Raw genomic sequence first — 22,364 nt, forward strand, 5'->3', positions numbered from 1 at the left:
AGATCCATATGAAATGAGACTCATTGGAATTGTGTGCTGTTTATAGGGGGACTATTATTGCTATCAGTGGCTAAAACGGTACCATTAGTAGAGCCTTTGAGGTGCAAGTACAACAGATAATTACAAAGGAAGGTCAAATTGTTGGTATAATAAATGACATGCACAGAAATGACACAGCAGTCAAAGGGTGAGGCACTGTATGGGAAGGAGGCAAGTGGGAGATTTGGTAGTTTAGGATTTATGACTTGAAGGAATGGCATGAGGTTGCATCAGGGTGATGGTCCTTCTGAGTTCCTTCCAACTTGGGCTATTCTACTGTTCCATGATTGTTCTATGAAGAGATAGTTTAAAAAACAGGGGGCTTGTCTGGCATTTGAATGCAGGTGGATGGAAGAAGAAAGATGGAAAGGAAGACCTTATTTTAAGTAGTTCTCTCCTACTGGATTCAGTCACTCAAATGTAACTACTTAACCATTATGTATTTTGAACTACAATCCCTCATTTAATTTATTTGGTACATAAATGAGAGAGAAATTGAATCACTCAGTTAAACCTCTGCTCAAAAATAACCCCAGGTAATGTAACTGGATCACGTTATTATTTTTCAACCTGGGGAAGCCTAAAACAGATTTCCACTCCTAGATCCAAGTGACACATATGAGGTAGATGTCATTAGAGAAAGCTAAGAACTTGTCAGTACACTCAAAATGGGGCCTGGACAGCTCTTCCACTGACCAAACATAGACATGCATTTTAGGGTTATATTGCAGAAATACAATCATTCATTCTTCACATTGCATATTTTGTGCAATAGGCAGATTTAAAATATGGTAGCAGATGAACTTCTTTTCAATTAACTGAAGTTTAACCAAAAAACTAGCTGGAGTCAACAGGTAGTTTTAAATGTGACTACTAGAAGATTAGTTTTAGTAGACCATGTTTAACAAGATGACCAGACCTTTTCCCAAGACTTTTCTCAAAGTCTTAAAACAAACTGATAGTAAAGTTTTGTTTTTTTATTTAATTAGTCCTGTGACTTTCTGTAATAGTGTGCATGTGTTAAATACACTTCAGAAATCTAGTAATAGCATTAACCCTTTTTATCCACGTAATCAGAATCAATACTTTGAATTGCTTTTGGTTATGAACTGTGTTACAGGGACATTTTTATACCCCTGTTACTGGAGCATAGCCAGGATGTCCAGAAAGATAAGAACAATTTTCATAGCTGCTTGCTACTCAATAGTTAAAAAGTAAAACCTCATCCTAATAGTTGTTTAAAACAAAAATCATGCATATAACTGCTGTAGGAACATTTTAAAATGCATAAAACATATTAGCAGAAGTTCTAGTGCTATCAAAACAAATTACTAAGTAAGAGAGAGCATCTTTCTTGAAATGAGGATGTCAAATTTCCTGCTTGGAGTCAGTTATGAAGTCTATGCAAAAAGCAATGCCTCCTATGTATTATGTTGGCCCATGATGTCAGAGGTGGATGTTGGTGTTACAGCACTAGTGGCTGAACTTTCCGATCAGTATTCCATTACATGTTGTTGCTGTGTGACAGATGGCAGCAGAGGGGCAGTCCAACAAAATGGCATCTGACATGGAAGTGCGTATGAAGCGAAATTATGTGGTTGAATTCCCTCATGTGGTAAAAATGGCACCCGCTGATACACACTTATGGAGACCAAACAGTGGATGTGAGCACAGTGAGTCAGTGGGTGGTGCGTTTCAGCTGTGGCCACTGCAACAGTGGGTCACCACTGGTTCAAATTTTTACAAGCTTGGCATGGAGGCTCTTGTTCTTTGCTGGTGGAAAAGCACAGCTAATGGTGCTGATTATATTGAAAAACAGTATTTTGTAGCTATGTATTAGGTCTACCAATAGTGCTTTGCCCTTTGTAGCTGTTGTAGTTCCCATGGCAATAAATAAGAGACATTACTTTTGGAGCAGTCTAAGTATGTTGTAGCATAATCAACATTAAATCTTTAAATTTTTGAAAGCAAAGTTTTCCTTTTCATAGGAAATTTGGTTTGCAGAAACTTTAAAATGGTAGTGAAAGTCCCAGTGTTCAAGTAAACTTCTCATCAGTATCACTGACATGGCCTTTGAGCTCCAACGTCAGTGAAACTAGACCATTCACAGAATTAATTCTGAAGGAACTATCTAATACTAACACACTAATTCTATCTCCTGTTGTCACAGCTACTTAATTCTACTGATCTATATGTGGGTGAGAATGTACAGTTTCATTATATAGAGTTACACCAATTTACATGGATACAAATAGGGGAAGGGTTTGCTGTCCTTGTGCTTTTTACAACTTTGCATGACTGTGAATTCACTTTGAATTCCTATGAAGTATTTGGTCATCTGGACTGTCAAGATATGACAAGAAAGAACCTCAGTGTCTAGTTATGAATCTCTACTAGCTACGAATCTCTTCAAGAGAGATTTTATAACAAGTCAACTCTCCTTTTTGCTTCTGCAGTATTTTGCACAGAGCCTTTTGTAATAATTTCATATAAATATGTAACACAGAAATTACAAACATATGCAACGCTCCTCCTGAATACTTCAGAAAAAGTTCAGCAGCAGCAATGCTAAGTGCTGCTCTTCCATGTAATGACCTGATGGACTGCATGAGGTGAGAACTCTTGCACAACAGAGGAGAACCTAGCTCACATCTGAACACTGAAGTAAGACTTACAGTTCCAGAAAGGTGCAGTTTGCCAGTGGTTGTTGTCATGGGTAAAACATGTCAGTCCAGGAAGGCTACACTCATCCCCTTTCTTCTGGCGCTTTTTCCCCTTCCTTTCCTTCTTCCTTCTGCGATTCTCTTTGAACAGCTGCAGTTTGCTGTCTACCTCCTGTGCTGCTTCTCTGTTCAGAAAGAAAGTTGGTCATGGCTGATAGAACAGCTTCTGTTTTGTTAACAACAGCAGTTTTTACCTCTATCTGACTTTTCTAAGGACTAAATGATGAGCTTTCCCTTTGGGAAGCTGATCTTTCTAGCTCAGCTTCCACCTCAGCAATTACGACAAAGTGTTGTCTTCTATGAGAAATGACGCACTTTTGCATTTAGGTTTAACTGTGTCTCTTTAATGATTACCTAGTCAATCAACTTCTGAAATGATTAATTGCTTCTATTTCTAGTCTTTTTCAATATTATTCATAAACTTTCACATAAACAATCAGAAGTGTTGAAGGTTTCTTACTTGAACTTGCTTTACGTGCCCTTTTGTTTCCCTCATGTCTTCCTTTCCCTTTCCCCCAAGAACCCAACCCATTCCTAATATTCCTAATATTTCTCCATCACTAAAATGCTAGCTGAGAGAGTGAGGATGATAAAAACTTACTTGAAGGGATGAAGATGGCTCTTGATTTTCTCTTGGGCCTTTACGCCTTTCTCTTTGTTGTAGTAGCTATAGGGAAAAAGTAATAAAAATTACAGTCAGGAAACAATCCATTTTCAGCACAAAACCAAAACAGTAGCATAGCATCTTTGACATTTTCTTGTAGCTATACAGAATGGCTCATGGTTTTCACTTCATTTGAATAAGTGTGAATGATCTATAGTAAAACTATATCTATATTTAATATGTTAGTAGAATACAAACATGTTTAATCTTAAAATTTGTACATGCATCTTTTGAGAGTAGCTTCTACTCTTAAAAGTGATCTAAGTAAAATTGGTATCTGGTAGTCCTTCATATTCATCATTCCTGAACTAAGATACGTACCCTGACACTTGAATGTGTCTCCAGAAATAGGATAACTTTGATTTCTTTCCAGGTCAATAGAGAAATAAGTTCCATCCAGGAGAGATACAGAGCACAAACATTTACACTTCTATTATGAATCAGCTTCCTTCCTTCCCTGCTTTGGAGATGACATCTCAATAGGCTAACTCTAGTCACGAGTATTTACAGGCGTTATAAATACCAATAGCTTTTATATTCTTTGTTTTCCAACTCAGAAAAAAACAAAACAAAACAAAAAAAACTTACAAAAGAAACAAAAAACAAAAGCAAACAAACAAAAAAAAATCCCAAATAAAAACAGGAAAACTTGAAAAATATACAAACTATCAATCAGTGTAGCTGCAAAAGCTGAATGTCATCTCTCTTACCTCTGTTTAGTACAATCACATTCATCTGGTTTTCTTCTTTTTAGATGTCCTCTAACTTCCCTCAAATTCTTGATTTTGTCCTGGAGAGCTTCAATCTGCAGAGAACATTGTCCAGTCAGATTTGTTATTTGAATAGGTAGCAGTGCAAACAATTCACTCGGGTTTCAAAATAGCTCTTACCTCCTTATCGATGTAAGCCTTGTGGTCCTTCCAGGCTCTGGCAGATTGGTACAGCTCCCTCTCACAGTGAATAGTGTCATTTGGAAGAATAAAACACCTGTAGATACCAATTAAAGAAATGGGAAACAGAAGGTCATTGGTTTCCCAACTGCCTACTCTTTTATCCTCTTTCTTCCATCATTTCTAATAATTTCTTTCTAAATAACCTCTAGAATGTCTTCTCATGCTGACAATAGTATAACTGACTGCTTAAATCTGTTTTCACTTCAAAATCAAATAATAAGTTCCTCATCCATGACACATGGTCAGCGCTTGCTAAACAAAAAAGCTGTGGGATACTTAATCCAACCAGAAATGAGTCTGTAATGGAACTAAAAATCTATTCAGAATTAAAAGTCTTGTTAACAAAATATAATCATTCAACCACCAGCCCTGAGAAATAGATCCCTTTTGTCCCTTGAATGAGACCCATCATCTGAGCATGAAAAATAGTTAAAAATATAATACAAATACAATTAATGAGTATAGAAGATCAATATAATTAATAAAGATAAGGATAATAAGGAGCAAAGTTAGAGCAAAATGTTCAATGTTCAAAGATGTGGTTAAAAAAAAATAAAAAAAGAATGTTCACATAATAAAGCGGTGCAATGAAAAAATATTCATACCAGTGTTTGAAAAAATAGTGCTATCAAGAAACAAGATAACTGGAAGGCCAAGGATGCGAAATGAGAATCCAACAGGCAACAGGCTGGACTTCCAAAGTCTCTAAGCTGACAAACAGAACATCCATAAATATGGAAATATTGCTATCTATCTTATAGACACAACCTTCCTTGGGCCCCACTCCATCATAACCCTTCTTTAAATTTCTGAGAAGAAAAGCAGGAGGATTTAAATGCTTGTCTCTTTCCAGCCTCTCCCATTATGGTTTGTTTGTATGTTTTTTTTTTTTTTTTTTCACTCACAGAACTGGAATTCTGAAAGCAATATTTTGTAGAAGTTGAAACCCTCTATAGGGAAATGATAATTTTTCCAGAAAGCCACTTAAGGGTTTATTAATGTGACAGAAATGATAATATAAAGAAAGGATAATTTTTACTTGTTCAAAATTAACTCTTATGTTACCCTTGATTAAAAAAAAAAGAGAGAGAGAGAAATGCTATTTATATTTCAAACATGATAGGGAGGTTAAAATAAATAATGCCTGTTTGCCTGACTTCAGTTAAATCATATTAGCATCTTTTAAAAGAAAAAGATTCTGAAATTGTTGTCTTTTCATTTAAATTTAGTTAAGATTAAAAATGAAAAATGAATTAAAATTTCCAGGATGGAAAAATGATGGGTCTCTTCAGGGATGTACGAGTCTGAAGAAGCTTAGCTAATGCTAGTTTTTTTTACAGACAACTAAGTCATGAGAAAAATGGTGTAACTGATATAACAAGTTCTCACTTGGACTGGGATTTCAGACATCTAAAATTTAGGCTTCTATGCTAAACTGGGTGCCCAGCCTTTATAATGAACAGCAGGAGTGTCCGCTTCATGGGGTGATTAATCCTTTGTAAGATACATGTTGTGATACGGAGGATGAGTTCTCCCTCTAGAGTTTCCTGCTCCTTAGAGATAAAAACAAAGCTTGACGCTTCTCCCTTCAGTATGCATATTGCAACTGCATGATTCCACCTACAACAAGCTTGACTTGAGCATATCTAAAATTGTCAGCAACAACAAGTTCTTTAATACAGGAACTACAAAACAGTAAAACACAGGAAGACTGAAATTGGAAAATGAAAAAGACTTAATCTTAAGGAAATAAGTAGAAAAAGCAATTGTACTTGTGAGTCACTCTGACAGAACTGGGTTGACCTATAACATCAGTGCCATCAGCGACCATTGTGTCACCAGCAGCGCCATCAGTTTCCTCTGCTTTTTTATCATTTTCAGCACTGTGACGTTTGGTGATACTTCTAGTCTTTAACACCTGCAGTTCTTCCTCTTCCAGGTTTATGTCATATATTTCACCTTCAAATTCCACTGACAAGGACCGGGTTTGGCGAGTGTGAACAAAACGTGGTTTGTATTCTGCAGAAGAAAGAAACAACCACAGCTGCACACACACATGTACTCAACTCCTGCCCTAAACACCCAGCATATTCCAAAGAGCAAGAAGGCTGTTCAGTATGAAAAGCTTATTTTTCTTCTGTGGCTTTGAAGAAACAGATTTCATTATCCTTGGTTAGTTCAGGACCCACACTCTCATGAGTAGCATGAAATTCCGAATGCTCTGAGTTTTGCATTTCATGCCAGATTGATCTTTTGCCACAGTTGGCATCTATATTTACAAACAAAATCACTATTTCAGAAATCAGGTATCTAGAAAGAGATACTCAAAAAACCCAGAAACTAGAGGGTTAGAACTCCATTAATAAATGAAGCCATTCTGTGTTGTGAAACAATGTCATCACCTGTAAATTGGCATGTATCATAAATTTGACTTAAGCTTCCTAATTAAAATTTCTTTTTAAAAGGATCCTTTAAAAAGGCAAAAAATCTGTCATATACTAGTTTATACACTGCTATATATATATATGTATATGTATATAAACTCTGACACACACGCAGATCATTCATATCTATGAATACAAGTTTTAGCCCTCCAAAACCTCGCTGTGTTGTAAAGTTAAAGTGAGCTCTGTTTTCCATTTGTTGCATCCATGCTGAGCACACTTTTTGTCACCTAACTGCATTCCGTGCAGTAGAATAAAGTGAGAGCTCTGGGAGAGTACTGCCTCTGGCATTTAGGATAGATTCTACTGCAGCTTTTTTTCTAGGGCCTTTGAGGGATTCACACTGAGCCAGGAAAGGCAAGAATCTTTTGAAAGTGCAGATAGTGAACCTCATTCAACTTTTTACTCAAACAACCCTTATCCTCCTAAACTGTTTCAGTGGTTGCCTGCTGTCAGGTTAAAAAAAAATAAGGCTTCCCAGTCAGTGAAAAACCATCGTTCCAAAGTATCTTTCTGCTTTTTATAAATCATTAATGAAACAGTGAAGAAAGATTCGCAGGATCAGATGGGAGAAATTCTGGCACTGGAACAGTCTCTGATGATACTGCTTATTAATCAAGTGACAAAAGTGACTTTTGGAGTACAAAAGTATCTTATTCAATTGTCATCTAAAGGCTGAGGCCTGAACTAGTCGCTCCCTTAACAATATCTCATCACCACAATTCTCTGTTTGCCTTAGATGAATGTTAAGGGAATTTGGAGGAGGAGAAGTAGGAGAATTGAAGAGGACTGAAAATGTTGTAAAGGAGAAAAGCATAACAAATGGCTTTTTTTCTGATGTCCCCTTCATATGCTCTCAACAGTTGTTTGCCCCTTCCCCATCTCCCCACAGTCTCTCCCCAAAGCACTGCCCTTAGTTGCAGTCCCCATCCAAGCCTTGATGGTATCCTGGCAACCCTTCTGTATCCAAGGTAATGGTAGGAGTCTCCCCTTCAAATTATCACTTGGGGGAACATTGACCAGTTTGAGGATCACTCTGGTAGTTGGTGACGTGGAGACTTTTTAGAGGTCTGCCTGTGTACACTGTGAATTTCCTTAGATCATACAGAACAGACGGAATAAATTATATCAAAGCAGCATAGTCTGAACAATGAGAACTGAAGACAGACAACATTGTGGTTGAATGTACAAAGAATACCAGTGATTCTTGTTCACTTGCAGAGCAGGGCCAGCTTTAAATCAGGAAATATTTTGAATTACACTGCCTGTCTCTTATTTTATAGACATCTGTGCAGCATCTTCTAACTTTTGCATTTCTTATGACTCAACAACCTTCCTGTTTTAGAGGCTCATCTCTATTTCATTTTCCGCTCCAGTATTCTGAACAGAGGAGAGGAACATACAACTTGTTCTTGAGCAAAGCCCCTGAAATCTAGGTTTACTTTTATTGTTATGGCTACAGAACTTCATGTTCATCATTGGGCAGATAGATTAAAACACCTATTCCATTTAAAATAGAGTCCTCTTAAACAGGCCTTTGAGGTATAAATCCTTAGCAGAGACAAGTCCAAGCACTGCTGTCTTAAAGCCTGCTTGTGCATTCCCTTCAGACCACGCTCCACTAGAGGACACTGCAATCTAACCTGTTTCCTTGCAGCGCTCCTGGTACAGCCTGGAAGCTGCAGCTGTGCAAAAATTAATTCTGCCAGCAGTCATAGCCTTTCAGTGTCTTGTGTAGAAGAGGTCTTTGGGATATCATCTGACTGCATTTGAATTCGGTGTTAACAATGCAAGGAAACACTTGCTTTGGCTGTCTTAGCAAAATAAAGGCACTGGTTCAACTGCAGATGCCACCAGGTATGTGTCTGTCCAGTGCGATAGGTGGCACCAATGCATCACCACCACAGCCAACCTGAGCAGTATTCTTTACTGCTGTGCAGGGATAACTTCGGTTCTCATCGTTTTTGTTATTACAGAGGCATTTATGTAGAACCCGGCTGCCAATTACATTGTATTCATTGTATGCTGAGGATAAAACCAACACTGTGAGCCTTTACCCCTATTCTTTACGCCAGCACACAGGAGGTCAGAACACTTACTTTGCGCACTGGGGTTTCTCAGAAACTGCCTTTGATTTTTTCTTTGGGTCCTGCTGTTTCGGAAATCAGTGTCTCCACAGTTGCAGTCCTTATCTTTACCACTGTATCCCCTGGAGTGGATGCTGCGGGTCCTTTTCCTGATGGCCAGGATGTCACTAGATACCTTGCACTTGTGAATTCGAAGCTTGCCAGAAGCATCTTCTGTGCACTGCCACTTCTGCAAGAGAGAGAGAGAGAGAGATGTGAGGATGATTTCCCAGCAGCCTTCCAAACCCCTGCTGCTCTCAGATGGATTGCAAAAGATGACAAGCAAATTTCTTTCAAAACTAAGTGGTCTCTTAAAGAACAAACTGAGGTGGGAAACATTTCAAGGGACTAAATTCGCTCACATCCTTCTTGACATCTCTCTCAAGCTAGGAAAACATAAGCCTGAATGAAGTTGCTGTGAATCTGCATAAAGAAAATACAACTCAGCCAAAAATGATGTATAAATCAAGAGTATCTAGACTAAACACATCCATGAAAGAAGCAAGTAAAAAGTCTTAATTTACTGAGCCACGGCATACAGCTGTCAGGGCTGTTTTCACCAAGTCTCTTTTTCCCTTTGAAAAAACAAACTTTGCTTCTTTGTTCTGCAACTCAGAATTTCTAACATGATTCACAGGCAAATAAAAAATCTCCACAGATGAAGAACTGGTTCAGTTGTGTTCCTTGGGTTCCTTGGAAAAGAGAAGGACAAATCGTGGATGTGATTTACACAAAAAATACTACAACACTAAGAGCACATAATTTATTTCCATACCAGAGGCCAGAGTTAGGAACTACACCCTAACACATCCCTACAAACCATGCCACTCAGACCTGAAAACACTTCCTACTCTTCACATGAGAAGCCTGAAAGCATAACCTCCCCAGGCCTCCCGTACCCTCCAGCAGGTGAAATCAGTGAAATAAACACTCCCAGAAAAGAGCAAAGGGAGAAACCTCAGGGGCGGCAGATAAATAAATAAGTTTGGATAAACTCCTTTGGATCCATAAGTCTTGAGATTTGTATCAGGTTGGTGAGAAAACAGTTCAGTCTGGAAGGAATACCTGTACAACATCGTACATGTGCTGAATGTAAGAGCAAATGAGGGAGAATGAGAGGAAACAGAGATTTTTCCAGCTTGTCTGCACAATATCTGACTGACTTGATTATCAACATGACTGAATCCAGATGGAAGAACCCAGGTGGATTTTTCCAGTGGATCCCACTGTCTCTGCATTTCAAATAAGAAAGTAACCGAGACTTTAATTTCCTCTCCACAGTGAACTGTCTTAAAAAAGGCTGTTTTTTTTCTTCCACCCCCCCCTCACCCCCCACTTTTTTTTCTTTTTAATGGATTGGTGGTGACAGATTGGTGCTCGTTTGCCCATACCCAAAGCTTGCCATATGTGGCTGCAGGTTTATAGCTGGCATGTATAATACACTGCACGTGCTAGGAAGTCTGTGATTCCAAGTAAGTGTAGCCCAAATAACAGTAGGAGAACTATAAATAGCTTTATTTATTTATAATACAACTTCTACCCAGTGAGCTTTGTTCACATACAAGGCCACAATGACCAGACTGCATACAAAGTCATTAAGTTTGTCTGGATAGGGTTGCAACAGCAACAGGTTCTTGTTCTTTGCTATGGAACTGCATAGGCAGTGGTGGTGATTTTGTTGAAAAATAGTGTTTTATAGCTAAGAATTTGCTCTATCAAACAATGTTACTGTGCTTACCATATCTATTGTAGTTTTCATGGAAATAAATAGAAGATATTGCTTTTAGAGCAGCCTACATATATGAGGCCCAAGGCAATTCCTCTTCATTCAGTGTGGCCCATGCAAGCCAAAAGTTTTCACAACCATCTCTATACGGTGTCCTTTTTTGGTTCTCATGGATGAACAGCCTTAAGTTTTTCTTTCCTCATTAATAATTGCAAGACAGCTAGATGACTGTCTTAATGCAGCTCCCAGCTCAGTTTTTGACATGAACACTAATATCAGAGCAGACACATTTCAGTGAGTCTCTTCCATTAGCTAATGACTGCTCTGGACTGTTTTGGTGGTGCTGTCAAGCTGGCTGAAGAATGAAGAAAGAAAACTAAGCCTCAGGTAGATTTGCTGACCTGATAACCTGAGGAGTGAGTTTATGTGGTTGCACACAATAAAAAACAACTTCTGTCTTCTTAGACACGGCAGTCACTTTAAAGGGTAGAGGGGAGGAGAGGTAAAATACATTATCAAGCATGTACTTACACTACCTCCACTCCAATAACTTTTTTTGGCTTTCTGTGGTGTTTTTAATGGCAGAAGTATTTCTCAATTAAACACTGAAATATTGGCTCTGAACCACAGCCCCATGACAGCGCACTTCGGCCGAATGCAGTCTGAGCTAAAAGATGGATCCCAAACTGAGAGGGCTTGCTTGTGGTTTGGCATGCCTTTGATCGCAGAACACTAAACCATGTTTAAAAGAGCATGGGCCTGAACCCGTCTGACTGCTGTCTGAGGAATTATACTCAGGCCCAGACTTTCAGGATAAATCTACACTTCCAAGTGACAAGGGAACTTTCTACAGGCAAAGGTGTCTGAGAGCTGTAACACTTTTAAAAACTTTATTCTGCAACAGCAAGTGCACTATCCGATCTCAAGAAGATGAACTTGTTACAGGGTAAGAAGTGACTGCACTGCTATGATTCCTGTGTTCTTTGTGTATGCTACATTTACAAACATATGGCACTAGTTCTTAATGAGTCTCAAAAGCACCATTTGAAAGTAAAATAAGTATTTTCTTTGCCTAATATTAATTACAGCAAGAAGTTCCAAGAGTGGCTTCAATAGCCATTTAGATCATTTTTAAGAGTACTGTGACTAACACTGAAACAAGACACTCTGTGTCTAATATGAGCCAATAACAGGTCTCTGTTTTAAAACAGGGATTAAATGTGATTCAGCTCCCTTTTTTAAAAAAACCCAAACTTTTAAATGTGTCATTATAAAGATGCTTCAGAGTTCTGAGATGGAATTTTTAGACTAACTTTCCTGAATCCTAGCCCATGCCAGTGTAATCATGAACTGAGCGTGCATTATGCAGTAAGGCATAATGGTCCTTCTGCTGGTCTTTAGATCTATAAAATGCATTAATGCACATAAAAGAAGATTCTGAAAGATGTGCTGCCCCATTCCAGCCCACAATCCTTCTTATTGTGAGTACCAAACTATTCTTTGAAATCCAGGCGTATAAGGTTTGGTTTCTGAGTCTCTATTTTTCCTTTGTAAAAACTAAACAAAACAAAACAAAACTAAAACATTGCCACATATATAAGATAATTATGTCTCCATTAACTTTTAATTTATATATGCTCACTTATTTTCCCCAAATTTATTTTCCTGCTTGTGTTGGTGTTCCACAAAACACCCAAACTGATCTGGAAATTCACTGTTGCCACAGGAATAAGGGATGGTTGCTGCTTCAGGCTGCATGCTGACTTACTTAGGACTAACTCAGAACTGAGAAACAAAACAAAAAACCCCCACCCTACTGGGAGAGAGAAAGCAAGACCCTGCCATTTGACTGCAAAAAGTTGTCTTTTCAGTCACGTTATGAAACTAAATCTGTGTCAGCCCTTTTTCTTGTCACTGACTCATCTTTTCCTTCTTTCTTCTCATTTCGTCACCAGTCCCCCAGCAACGGTTTTGCTCTCACCTCATCTGTCCACCTCCAGCCTTTCTTCTGCCTCAGTTTAACTTCAGTGCGAATGTAAAGGTGGAGAAGCAAGTTGCAGCAGCATTTTGGAGGATATAAAAGTATAAAAGGACAGAGCATCACTTTGGGAGCTCAAGGTCCTTTTAAATCTGCCCAACCTGAAGTCTGAATGCCTAATTATGGATGTCTGCTGCTCGATGGGAAGGCTCACGTGGACTGCTGTAGGATAGCAGGAGGAGCTTTGCCTTGGGTGATGCCATTAGCACGACACATTTTCATCTGGGGCTAGAAGTTAGCCCATATAAAGTCATTTCAAAGGCAAAGAGGAGTAAATGGACTGATTAAAAGTGTGTTATTTGTACTGGGTCATTTTGTTCTGCACTGCAGCTGGCACAGTTCCACCTGCAACTTAGAGCTACATGAGAAAGTCAACAGCAAATGATTCAATAGCTACCTTGGGTTGCAACTTCCTGATATCAATTTGTGCCACAGCCTTAAAGTTAAGTAAATCTACTTCATTACAGAACATACTTCAGGCATAAAAATATAAATTCAGCATGAGTCATTGTGCTGTACTGTGCTGTGAATATCCACTTAAGCAAGGATTTCAAATCAACATTGTTTAGCTAATAGGCTGCCACAATTTTGAGAGAGTTGCTTCATATAAAGGGGAAATTAATTAGACAATTCATGAAAGGTGTCTTAACAGTAGTAAGCTAAGGATCTTGATAAAATGTAATTACCCCATATTTGCAGCATACTCTACAGTGTAAAATACCTTGTCATACTTATCACAAGGCTATGAAACTGATAAACGTGATCAGAAACGCAACACAGAGAAAATATTTGTACAGATGCTTTTTCATTTCAGTAATGTATGACTGACTTGAGTATTACTCATCCTAGGGAATGAAAAGGAAGTCTTCATGAACTTAAACATGCCACCAAGATCATTTTCTTTTCTTTTGTTTTTTGTCTTTTTTCCCCCCTGATTAGAAATATGATTTAAGTTGGAAAAGGCTTTAGACGAAAACACAGTTCTGGCTGTATGTATGTATCACTTTCCTCTGTTAGCAATAAGAAGACCTGCCTGAGTGTCAGGGAACTTGAATTGAGTGTGGGTTTTGGTGTGATGCTGCAACAAGAACTGAATCCTGTTATTGTTTTCTCTGAGACATACAAAAAGTCCCTCTCATGCAGCATGTTGAGAAGCGCGTTGTAGTTAGTTGGCTATGGTAACTAGTACTGATCAGCAGCAGTTTACATATGAACTGCACCTGAACACTGAGAAACGTTTATGTCGTAAGGTCATGTCCTCTGCACATACTGGCGGTGTAATCATAAACTTTGGTTCTGACCTAGGCTCTGAAGTGATCCTGGAAATATGACCGAGTTGTTGCATTTAGACAGTGTTTGAATATTGCAAGCAAGTGCAGCTGTTTTACCGGGATAGTGTGCCAGGTTCGTTCAGGGCATTTGGAATTGCTGCTTTTTTTGTGGAGTAAAAATCTCATTTTAGAAGTGGACTGATGCTGCCCAATTGGGCAGACCGAACTTTTTTCAGTCCTAATTGGACTGTTTTTTGTTGAATTCCCAGCTCCAGAATACATTCAAACATAATTTTTTATATATGGTCTTACCCTTTGAGAAAGTCTTCCAGAAAAGTGCAATGTTCAACAAAAAGAGAAGTAATTTGTCCTGTAAGAATAGATGTAATACAAGGGGGAGAGTGTAGGATAAACTTAGAAACACATTCAGTTAAACACGCAAGGACAGCACTGGAGGAGACAAGAAGAATGAAGAAATTAATCACTGTATAACAAAAATAATTATGTGAAATTTGCCACTTTCCATCTATTTTGCAGTGTTTAAGAAACAGTAAGAATCAGATAATATTTTAGGAGGTTTCCAGATTATACAACATTGCAATCAGGATGTACAGTTATGATTGATTTTAAACATCATGTCTCTAGCAGTTTTCAATGTTATAAATAATGCATGGAATGCAGTGTCAGTTCTAGAAGTGTGGGCATTTAGGTCAAGATATCAAACACGTCACCTCCACAGCATTCTCTGCGAAATCCATTATCTTGTCTGTGGCAGCAGTTCAACATCAACAGACTTCTGTCATTATTCAATAAATGCCTACTGCCAGGTGCAAGCGTGTCGATGACACTCAAAGATAAATCTAGCCACTCAACTATAAGTAGGAACATCAATAGCAGTGGGTTCTTCTTGGGTCATACACATTTAATTTGCAGAGGACTGAATTTATGCTGTATTTCACTGGGTCCTTCAGTATGGAAATTAAGGAGTACCATATAAAGTGTTAAAAAGGATTTCTGCATCATATGTTTTATTTTGTTTTGTGTTTGTATAAATGCTTTTGGTACATAAAATTGCTTCTTAGGGTGCCATTCTACCAAGAAGTCCTACTGTTAGGGAACACTGATAAGATGGCAGCAAAAACAATGAACACGGTTGTGCCGTGAAAGAGGTGAAGACCGTGAAAGGAAGATCTTCCCAGACTGGGATATCTCTAGATTTTATCTGGATAGGATTGGTGCTTCAGATTCCAAATAGCTTAGATTTGAAACACTGTCAAATCTGGAAAGAATGGTCCTCTGTTTACTAGGAAGCTTAAATATTTAGGCTGAAATATGCAATACCATACTTCGAAGGATTCTCTTTGGAGATAAAGGAACTTATCATCATTTTTGGTTCTAAGTCATAAACAGAATGATATTTTAACAAGGGATACCATAATTTATGCAATTCCTAAGAATTCTTGAGCAACAAAATAGCAGATATATTTCTGTCAACTATGAGAGAGAACTTTGCAGGGTCTAAACTGAGAAATAGTTGCAAGAGCTGTTTGTGAAAAAACTAAAGTATATATTTCAACAAACACTGGTACCAAACACATCTGCTTTCAGCTAAGCCTGCATGTAGATGCTCTTCTGAATGATGTCAAGATCAGTTGGTACCAATGTGCAAAGGGAAAAGAAGACCTGGCCTCGAACTGATGTTCTGGTAAAACAAGTTGATGTGATTAGCTGTTACTGCCTTAAATCCAAACGAACATTGCTTCTATGAGGAAAAAGCTATTTTCTTTCTTTTATTAATATATGCTGTTTTGGATCCTAATATCTTGCTTTAGCAATGCTGTAAGAAGTTCTGTTCGAATAGCTGCAATATGATAGAAAATGGAGAAACAAGCTGAGGCAGGAGGCAGCTTATGGAATAGCAATACGTTAATGCTCTCCTGCACACTCATGACCAGTCCCTTTCTATTCCTGTATTCGTCAGGAGGTTGCTCTGAAAACAGGAGGATCAGTTAGTGATGTTTATGTGCCATATCATAATTTTAGTTGGGTTTTAGTGGGTGCCTGGGGTCTGGCTGTCAGTTTCTGGCCAGTCATCTGACACTTCTGTCCAGCTCTTACCGGCTTATGTGTTTTTATTCATACTCTGCAGCTGGTCATAAAGCTGACCATTACAAATGTATGGTCTGTGATATTTATTTTATGAGAACATAGATACTTGAGCCAAACCAGACTACACCTAATAAGCCACATTCTAATTTCCTTTACAATATTATCTGTAAGCTGACTGATGTATTCCTTCAGTATTACAGATGTGCTCATACCAAACACTGATATGATAAGACGATAAATATAAATATGAATAATCAGATTCAGTACTTATGCTAGACTTTCAAATAGTGAAGGATATGTGAATAATAAGGTCTGTACAGACTACATAATGTTGTTTGGATCACAGCCAGAAGAATCTTGAACATTTACCACAGAGCTGATGCTTAGATTCAGCAGCATGTCTCCAGTGACTACCTGTAAAGCCTTAAATGACTGTAAAATACATTGAGACTTAATCTAACTAAAATTTCATTGTACAGTCTTCAGGCATACTCTCCAGGCAGAACATTATTTGTTTAGGGTAGCACAGGGCTACAGTTCCCTGGGAAGACATCCAATATTCTGCATTTCTAATACCGAGGTGAGTAAAAAGAAGGAAGGTCACAAGGAAGGTCAGTGACTGTGGGATGACATCTATAGCTGCTTTTGGGTTCATGAGCATGTACTTCATACAAACATGTGTAGCACATCACATTTTTCCATTCTGTCCACTGTCACTGCTCATCTGAGCTGTCAATAGATTACAGATCTTTACAAGTTTCAGACTTTTGCTGTTTACAAACTGAAAGGTACTGGAGAGCAGATGGTCGGAGATGTATGGCCATAAAACAAACAGTCCTGAGTCTGAGTTTGGTTGCTGAGTCATGCAATCTAAGCTGAAATTTTAAACACAAAGCTTCGCAATCTTCATTTTGGGAGGTTTATTTTTATTTTTTATTTTTTTACATATATTTTTTCCCTCTTGGGAAAATTTTACAATAAAGTTGTGGTTTGTGTAATTTTTACAAGTGGATAAAAATGTATGTTTGGCTATGGACTTGATACTGATTGTAAATAATGGATTGAGTAGTGCACTGGAGACTGCAGGCCTATCAGCACAAGATCTAAAAAGGTAACTGCTATCCAGGAAACAGTGTTAAGTCCCAAAAGTCAAAATCATACCTGAGGAAAATTCCTATGACTCAGACTGCTGGAGAAAAAGAATAAATACTGATGAATGAATTCTACTTTCTAATTACATGTTTATGTAAGGGAAGAGAGAAAGGAAAAGAACAAATGAAAACACCATTAACATGCTCTTATTTGATATTTGTTAAGTATCCATAAGAATTTGGATCTAAGAGGATGGAGCGAGTTCAACAAAAATAACCTGCCAGAGGATTTAAGAGCAGCTCGCCTCTAACCCTCCTAAACTAACACATTCTCATCTCAGCTTGTTTCAGTGGCAATTTGAGAAGAGATTTGTGTCACGATAAGGCTACATTAATCTAGAGAAACCTTTGTTATGTGTTATTATTTCTGGCCTCTGAAAAACTAATAAAATTTTAGCTAAAAACTTGCACTGATTAATTCCCATTTTAAAACAATAGTGTGGGTAACAATGATGCAGATGAATAGGTATTTCTGCAATGTGTACCTTATTAAAGTAAAACTGAGAAAGGAAATATGTATTAATATAGGAAAAAGAACTTGCATACCATTTAAGCAACAAAAACCATCAATATTCACTACTAAAACAACTGGGCTTAATCAGGTGACCTCAGTAAATTACATCACATAACCTGGTGACAAATCTGGCTTACAAACTAAGAAGGAAACCATGGTTCCCATTATAATTTCTTGAAGAGCTCTCTGGGATGTGAAGCAGAGACTGCAAAGGAAACTCTTACCCCAACCCATGCTCCAGAGCTGAGCAGAACCCATCCTGCTGCTGCTCCCTGTGCAGTGGGAGTGACTCTGGCCTGTGTGGAACAGGACCAGCGGTGATGTCACTGAGCACAGGTCAACAACTGGGTTGAGGCAGAAGCCAAAAGCCAGTTTGTTTCTGAATATGGCAGGTGACCCATATCTCATTGACAAGACAGACAAAATTTACAGCACTCCCCAGGTTATGAAACTGAAGAGGACAAGGATAGCACAAATCCCCAATCTTTCTAAGCAAGAAAAAAGATCTGGAACACGTTCAGTCACTGCACAGAACAGCTGGAGGTCATTTAGTCCAAGCTCCTTCTCAAAGCAGGAATGACATTATTAGGTTTTGAAAATATCGCTGGATGGACCTTCCACAGCCTTTTGGGCAACCTACTCCAGTGCTTAATCACTCATAGTAACATTTTTTTTTTCCCATACACCTACTTAGAATTTCCCTTGCTGCAACTTGACCATTGCTTCCAGGTTACTTATTTATTTATATAAGTAAAGGTTGCCCTTTTGCTATGCACCTCCAAGAAATGTCTGGGTCTGTCTTTTCTCTAACTAGCTATTAGCTAACTGAAAGGCAGCAATTAGATCCCCCTTTGCCTCTTGTTCTTTTGGCTAAACAAACCACCACCCCTCCTCAGTACCTCCTCACAATCTCCAGGGTCCTCTACTGGATGTAATCCAGATTAAAGGAGGTCCCAACCCAAAGGCACACTGAGTAGAGGCAAGTGATCATTTCCCATGACCCGTTAGCTCTATTCTTGCTAATGTAACTCTGTATGCATGGTTCTCCCTTCTGCAAGGAATCACTGTTGGCTCAAGTTAATGACCAGCTGAATATAACTCAAAAGTGAGCATATCTGTACAGTCATGTACATCATATTTCTGTTATGCTCTTGAGGATGCGACTGAACTTTTGGGAACCATCCTTCCATAAAGAGGATTATGAAAAATAGCAAGGTGAGGATGGTGTACAATGAAAATGAGTCAATGTATGAATGATGCTAAACATTCAAATCAGAAAGAAAATCATGGTAAGAACAGTTTAACTGTATTTTGCATGTGCATTTTACAACTATGTTCTCTCAATGAAATTAAAACAATTTCTTTTGTGATAGCAAAATCTTGCTGACTTGCAGCTAACTCTACTCCATAGTCTAAATTTCCTATTTCCTTCTTTTTTGGACATAAGTGTGAAACATTTACAGAAATTGCAAAGATGTTCAGTATTTTCTTTTTTTCCTTTTTCTTTTTCTTTTTCTTTTTTTTTCCTTCTTTTTTTTTTTTTTTTTTTTTTTTTTTTTTTTTTCCTGGTTTAGACACATTTGAAAAAAACATTGGAAATTGAAAAAAATAAATTGAAATGTTGAAATTTTCCATTTAAAAAGTGTTTTAACTATTCCAGGGTACTTATTTAATAGGAAACAAATTAAAACAATTATTTCCCTGAGTATCACATCCCTGAATACGTGATAGTTAGCAGGTCTCAGGATCACACCTCATTTTAAAACAAGAACAACAAATTATCTTCTTTTTCAATTCCCAATTGCATTCTCTATTTCAAATGAGCTGGATATTGACTAAAGTAACTTAACATGAAGAACACGCTCTCAATATACTTGACAGTGCATTAATTCACCAGCTAGTTCTTTTTAGTTCCAGACATTTAGCAGCAACTTCCCAGTGACTAATAAATCAATCACATATTCTGAAGGTGATTTTAATTTAAATGATCTTAAGTGGTGTAAATGTAGGGAGTATTAGCAACCATCATACATTAAAACGAAGTTATTTTTTTACGTATGCACCTACGTAATTAAACTTAAAGATACTAACCTCAAAAGACAAAATTAATTGAAATTAAGTTCCACAAACAAATATTATCTCTTTTTCTTTTCCAAGAGGTGCAAAACAAGCAGATGAAATCAGTATTAAACAATGGAAACCATCTGGGCTAAAGTAAAATCATTTGGCCCATTAACTTTTAATTTTCTTCAAGAATTTTTCTAAGTGGAAAAATCTTGCAGACACTTATTTCACACAGCAATACCTCACTGAAGGTTATGTTATTCCACTGCTGCTCTTTAGATTCACATCCAGTTTATTCTTCACTGACTGGCCCTTGAGTAATGTGCATAACCAGTCCCTGCAGGAGAAGCTGCCCTTGCTTCACAAGGTTGGAATGGGAGTGAATGGGGCGTGAGATTCATGGCTTGTGCACTATGGATTGAATGAGCCCAGAGGACACCAAGAGGATGCACTAATGCATCTCAGGATGCTCTGCATGTAGGTGCACTCAACATTGGTATCCCTGCAGGAAGCCTTCAGAATGTTAGGAGGATATCGGACAACTCTGCTGTCTTTGCTTAAAAACATAATTCACATGCACTAATGGCTAGGTCTGAAAGTTCCTCTTATGAAGATCAGTTTGACCTTGTCTTTTGCTTAGCTGTAAGGGCTGGCTGCTGGGCTCTCAGAAGTCAATGTACCTTCTGTATCTTGAAGTCCTGTAGGTGGGAAAGCTGGTATCAAGCAGCACTGCTCTTGTCAGCTCCTTCTCAGCTCGACACCTTTCCCTTCCTCTGCCTTTGGATCAGAGATGTGTCTCCAACACAGGACTGGGAGCTGGGCTAGGGGCAATTCTCCCCTCTGCTTCAGTTGTGATACCTGGTCAGGACACTTAACCTCATCTATTCGCATGTGGAAAAGTTATTACAAACCTGGATTTTGGCATAAGAGGTAGCAAATATAAGAAATAATTGCAAAGAAAATATTTTAGTATTTTAAAACTAAACATTTTAGCGTCTAAGAGTCTAAATGACTCCATTGATCTACTTTTTTATAAAAAATATTCAGTTTTTCAGATGTAATCTCTGTTTACAATGGCAGTGTTTGAACTTCTGAAAACTTTGCCCTTGGGTGAGATTGCGCTATTGTGCATACTCCTTTAAAAGCGGCTGAGTTTAAGGAACATGTGTGAGGTGGGAACTGTGGCAGAGGAATGGACCATGGATGTGCCAGCCAAAACATATCCCCATCCAATCTGGGATTAACAGAGATTTACCGTAACACTACGCTCTAATGAGTGACAAGAGTGTGGTGAGGAAGGAGCACGTCTGTAAGTGCACAAGCTCTCCAGAGTGCCTTTGGGTTTCTTTTACAGGGCTATACCTGCCCTGGGTGAAGCTCCGTGGGTGGCTGCAGATGCAAGCACAGCACAGTATGGCTTTATACTCCCTTGAAAACAGCAGGTCGGTATTTCAGTGCCAGGCCTACAGCTGTCTGAAATGGCCTGAGAAAACATCTGAGGGGAAAGCGTGAGTGCCTGCCTGAGAGAGACCGCCTTGCAATCCTCAGGAGAGGTGTACAGGGATGGGGACGGGAGGGGAACGGGGGAGGACGTGGCATGGGATGGTGCCCACCAGACCCTGCCTGCACTAGTCAGAGGTGGAGTCAGTGGGAAGGCATCCCATCTGGTTCTTCCCCAGAAAATTCAGCCTCATACATTGCCATGGATACAGTATTAATTGAGAGTTAGCTGAACAGAATTTGGGATGTGACTCACTTTTTCTTAATTTCATAGAACTATTTGGGTTGGAAAAGACCCTTAAGCAGATCATGACCATACACATAGCACCACCAATTCCACCACTAAAACATGTCCCTGAGCACCATGTCTACACATTCAGGTTGGAAATTAGGAAAAATTTCTTCTCAGAAAGAATGCTGAAGCATTGGAACAGGCTGCCCAGGGAAGTGGTGGAGTCACAGTCCTTGGAGGTGTTCAAGAAACACAGGTATGTCACACTGAGGGCCATGGGCACCCTGGTGATGGGCTGACAGTTGGACTAGATGGTCTTTTCCAACCTTACTGATTCTGTGATCTCTTAAAAAACATCAGGGTTGGGGACTCCATCATTTCCCTGGGCAGCCTGTCTTAATCTTTGTTCCAAGAGTTTCATCATTCTTTCCGTGAAGAAATTCTTCCTTATTATCTAGTCTAAACGTCCCCATGTGCAACCTGATGCCATTTCCTCACATCCTATCAATTATCACCTGAGAAAAAACACTGAGTCCCACCCTGCTACAATCTCCTTTCAGGTAGGTGATGCCTCCCTGTCAGCCTCTTCTGGATTAAACAACCTCAGTTCCTTCTGCTGCTCCTCATATTTCTTGTTTTCTAGTCCCTTCACCAGCTCTGTTGCTCTTTTGTGAACATGTTCCATCAACTTAACATCTTGAAGCGAGAGGCCCAAAACTGAGCACAGTACTCAAGATGCAGCCTCACCAGAGCCAAGTACAGGGGCACAACCACTTCCTACTTCTGCTGGCCACAGTCTCTGACACAAGC

General features: G+C 38.7%; 1 protein-coding gene across 10 annotated transcripts in view; it reads right to left on the reverse strand.

Annotated features, from left to right (window-relative positions):
- SULF1 (sulfatase 1) overlaps positions 1-22,364 on the reverse strand; it is a 126,327-nt gene that overhangs the window by 8,198 nt on the left and 95,765 nt on the right. For all 10 annotated transcript variants that reach the window (XM_072330090.1, XM_072330088.1, XM_072330087.1 and 7 more), the window contains 6 exons: positions 8,923-9,139; positions 6,152-6,398; positions 4,317-4,413; positions 4,137-4,231; positions 3,364-3,429; positions 2,715-2,887 (listed from right to left, as the gene is read on the reverse strand). In XM_072330090.1, coding sequence (XP_072186191.1) covers positions 2,715-2,887; positions 3,364-3,429; positions 4,137-4,231; positions 4,317-4,413; positions 6,152-6,398; positions 8,923-9,139 — 895 coding nt within the window. The remainder of the gene's footprint in view (positions 1-2,714; positions 2,888-3,363; positions 3,430-4,136; positions 4,232-4,316; positions 4,414-6,151; positions 6,399-8,922; positions 9,140-22,364) is intronic.

This window comes from Excalfactoria chinensis, chromosome 2 (assembly GCF_039878825.1).
Source record: "Excalfactoria chinensis isolate bCotChi1 chromosome 2, bCotChi1.hap2, whole genome shotgun sequence".
In the NCBI taxonomy this organism is placed as follows: domain Eukaryota; kingdom Metazoa; phylum Chordata; class Aves; order Galliformes; family Phasianidae; genus Excalfactoria; species Excalfactoria chinensis.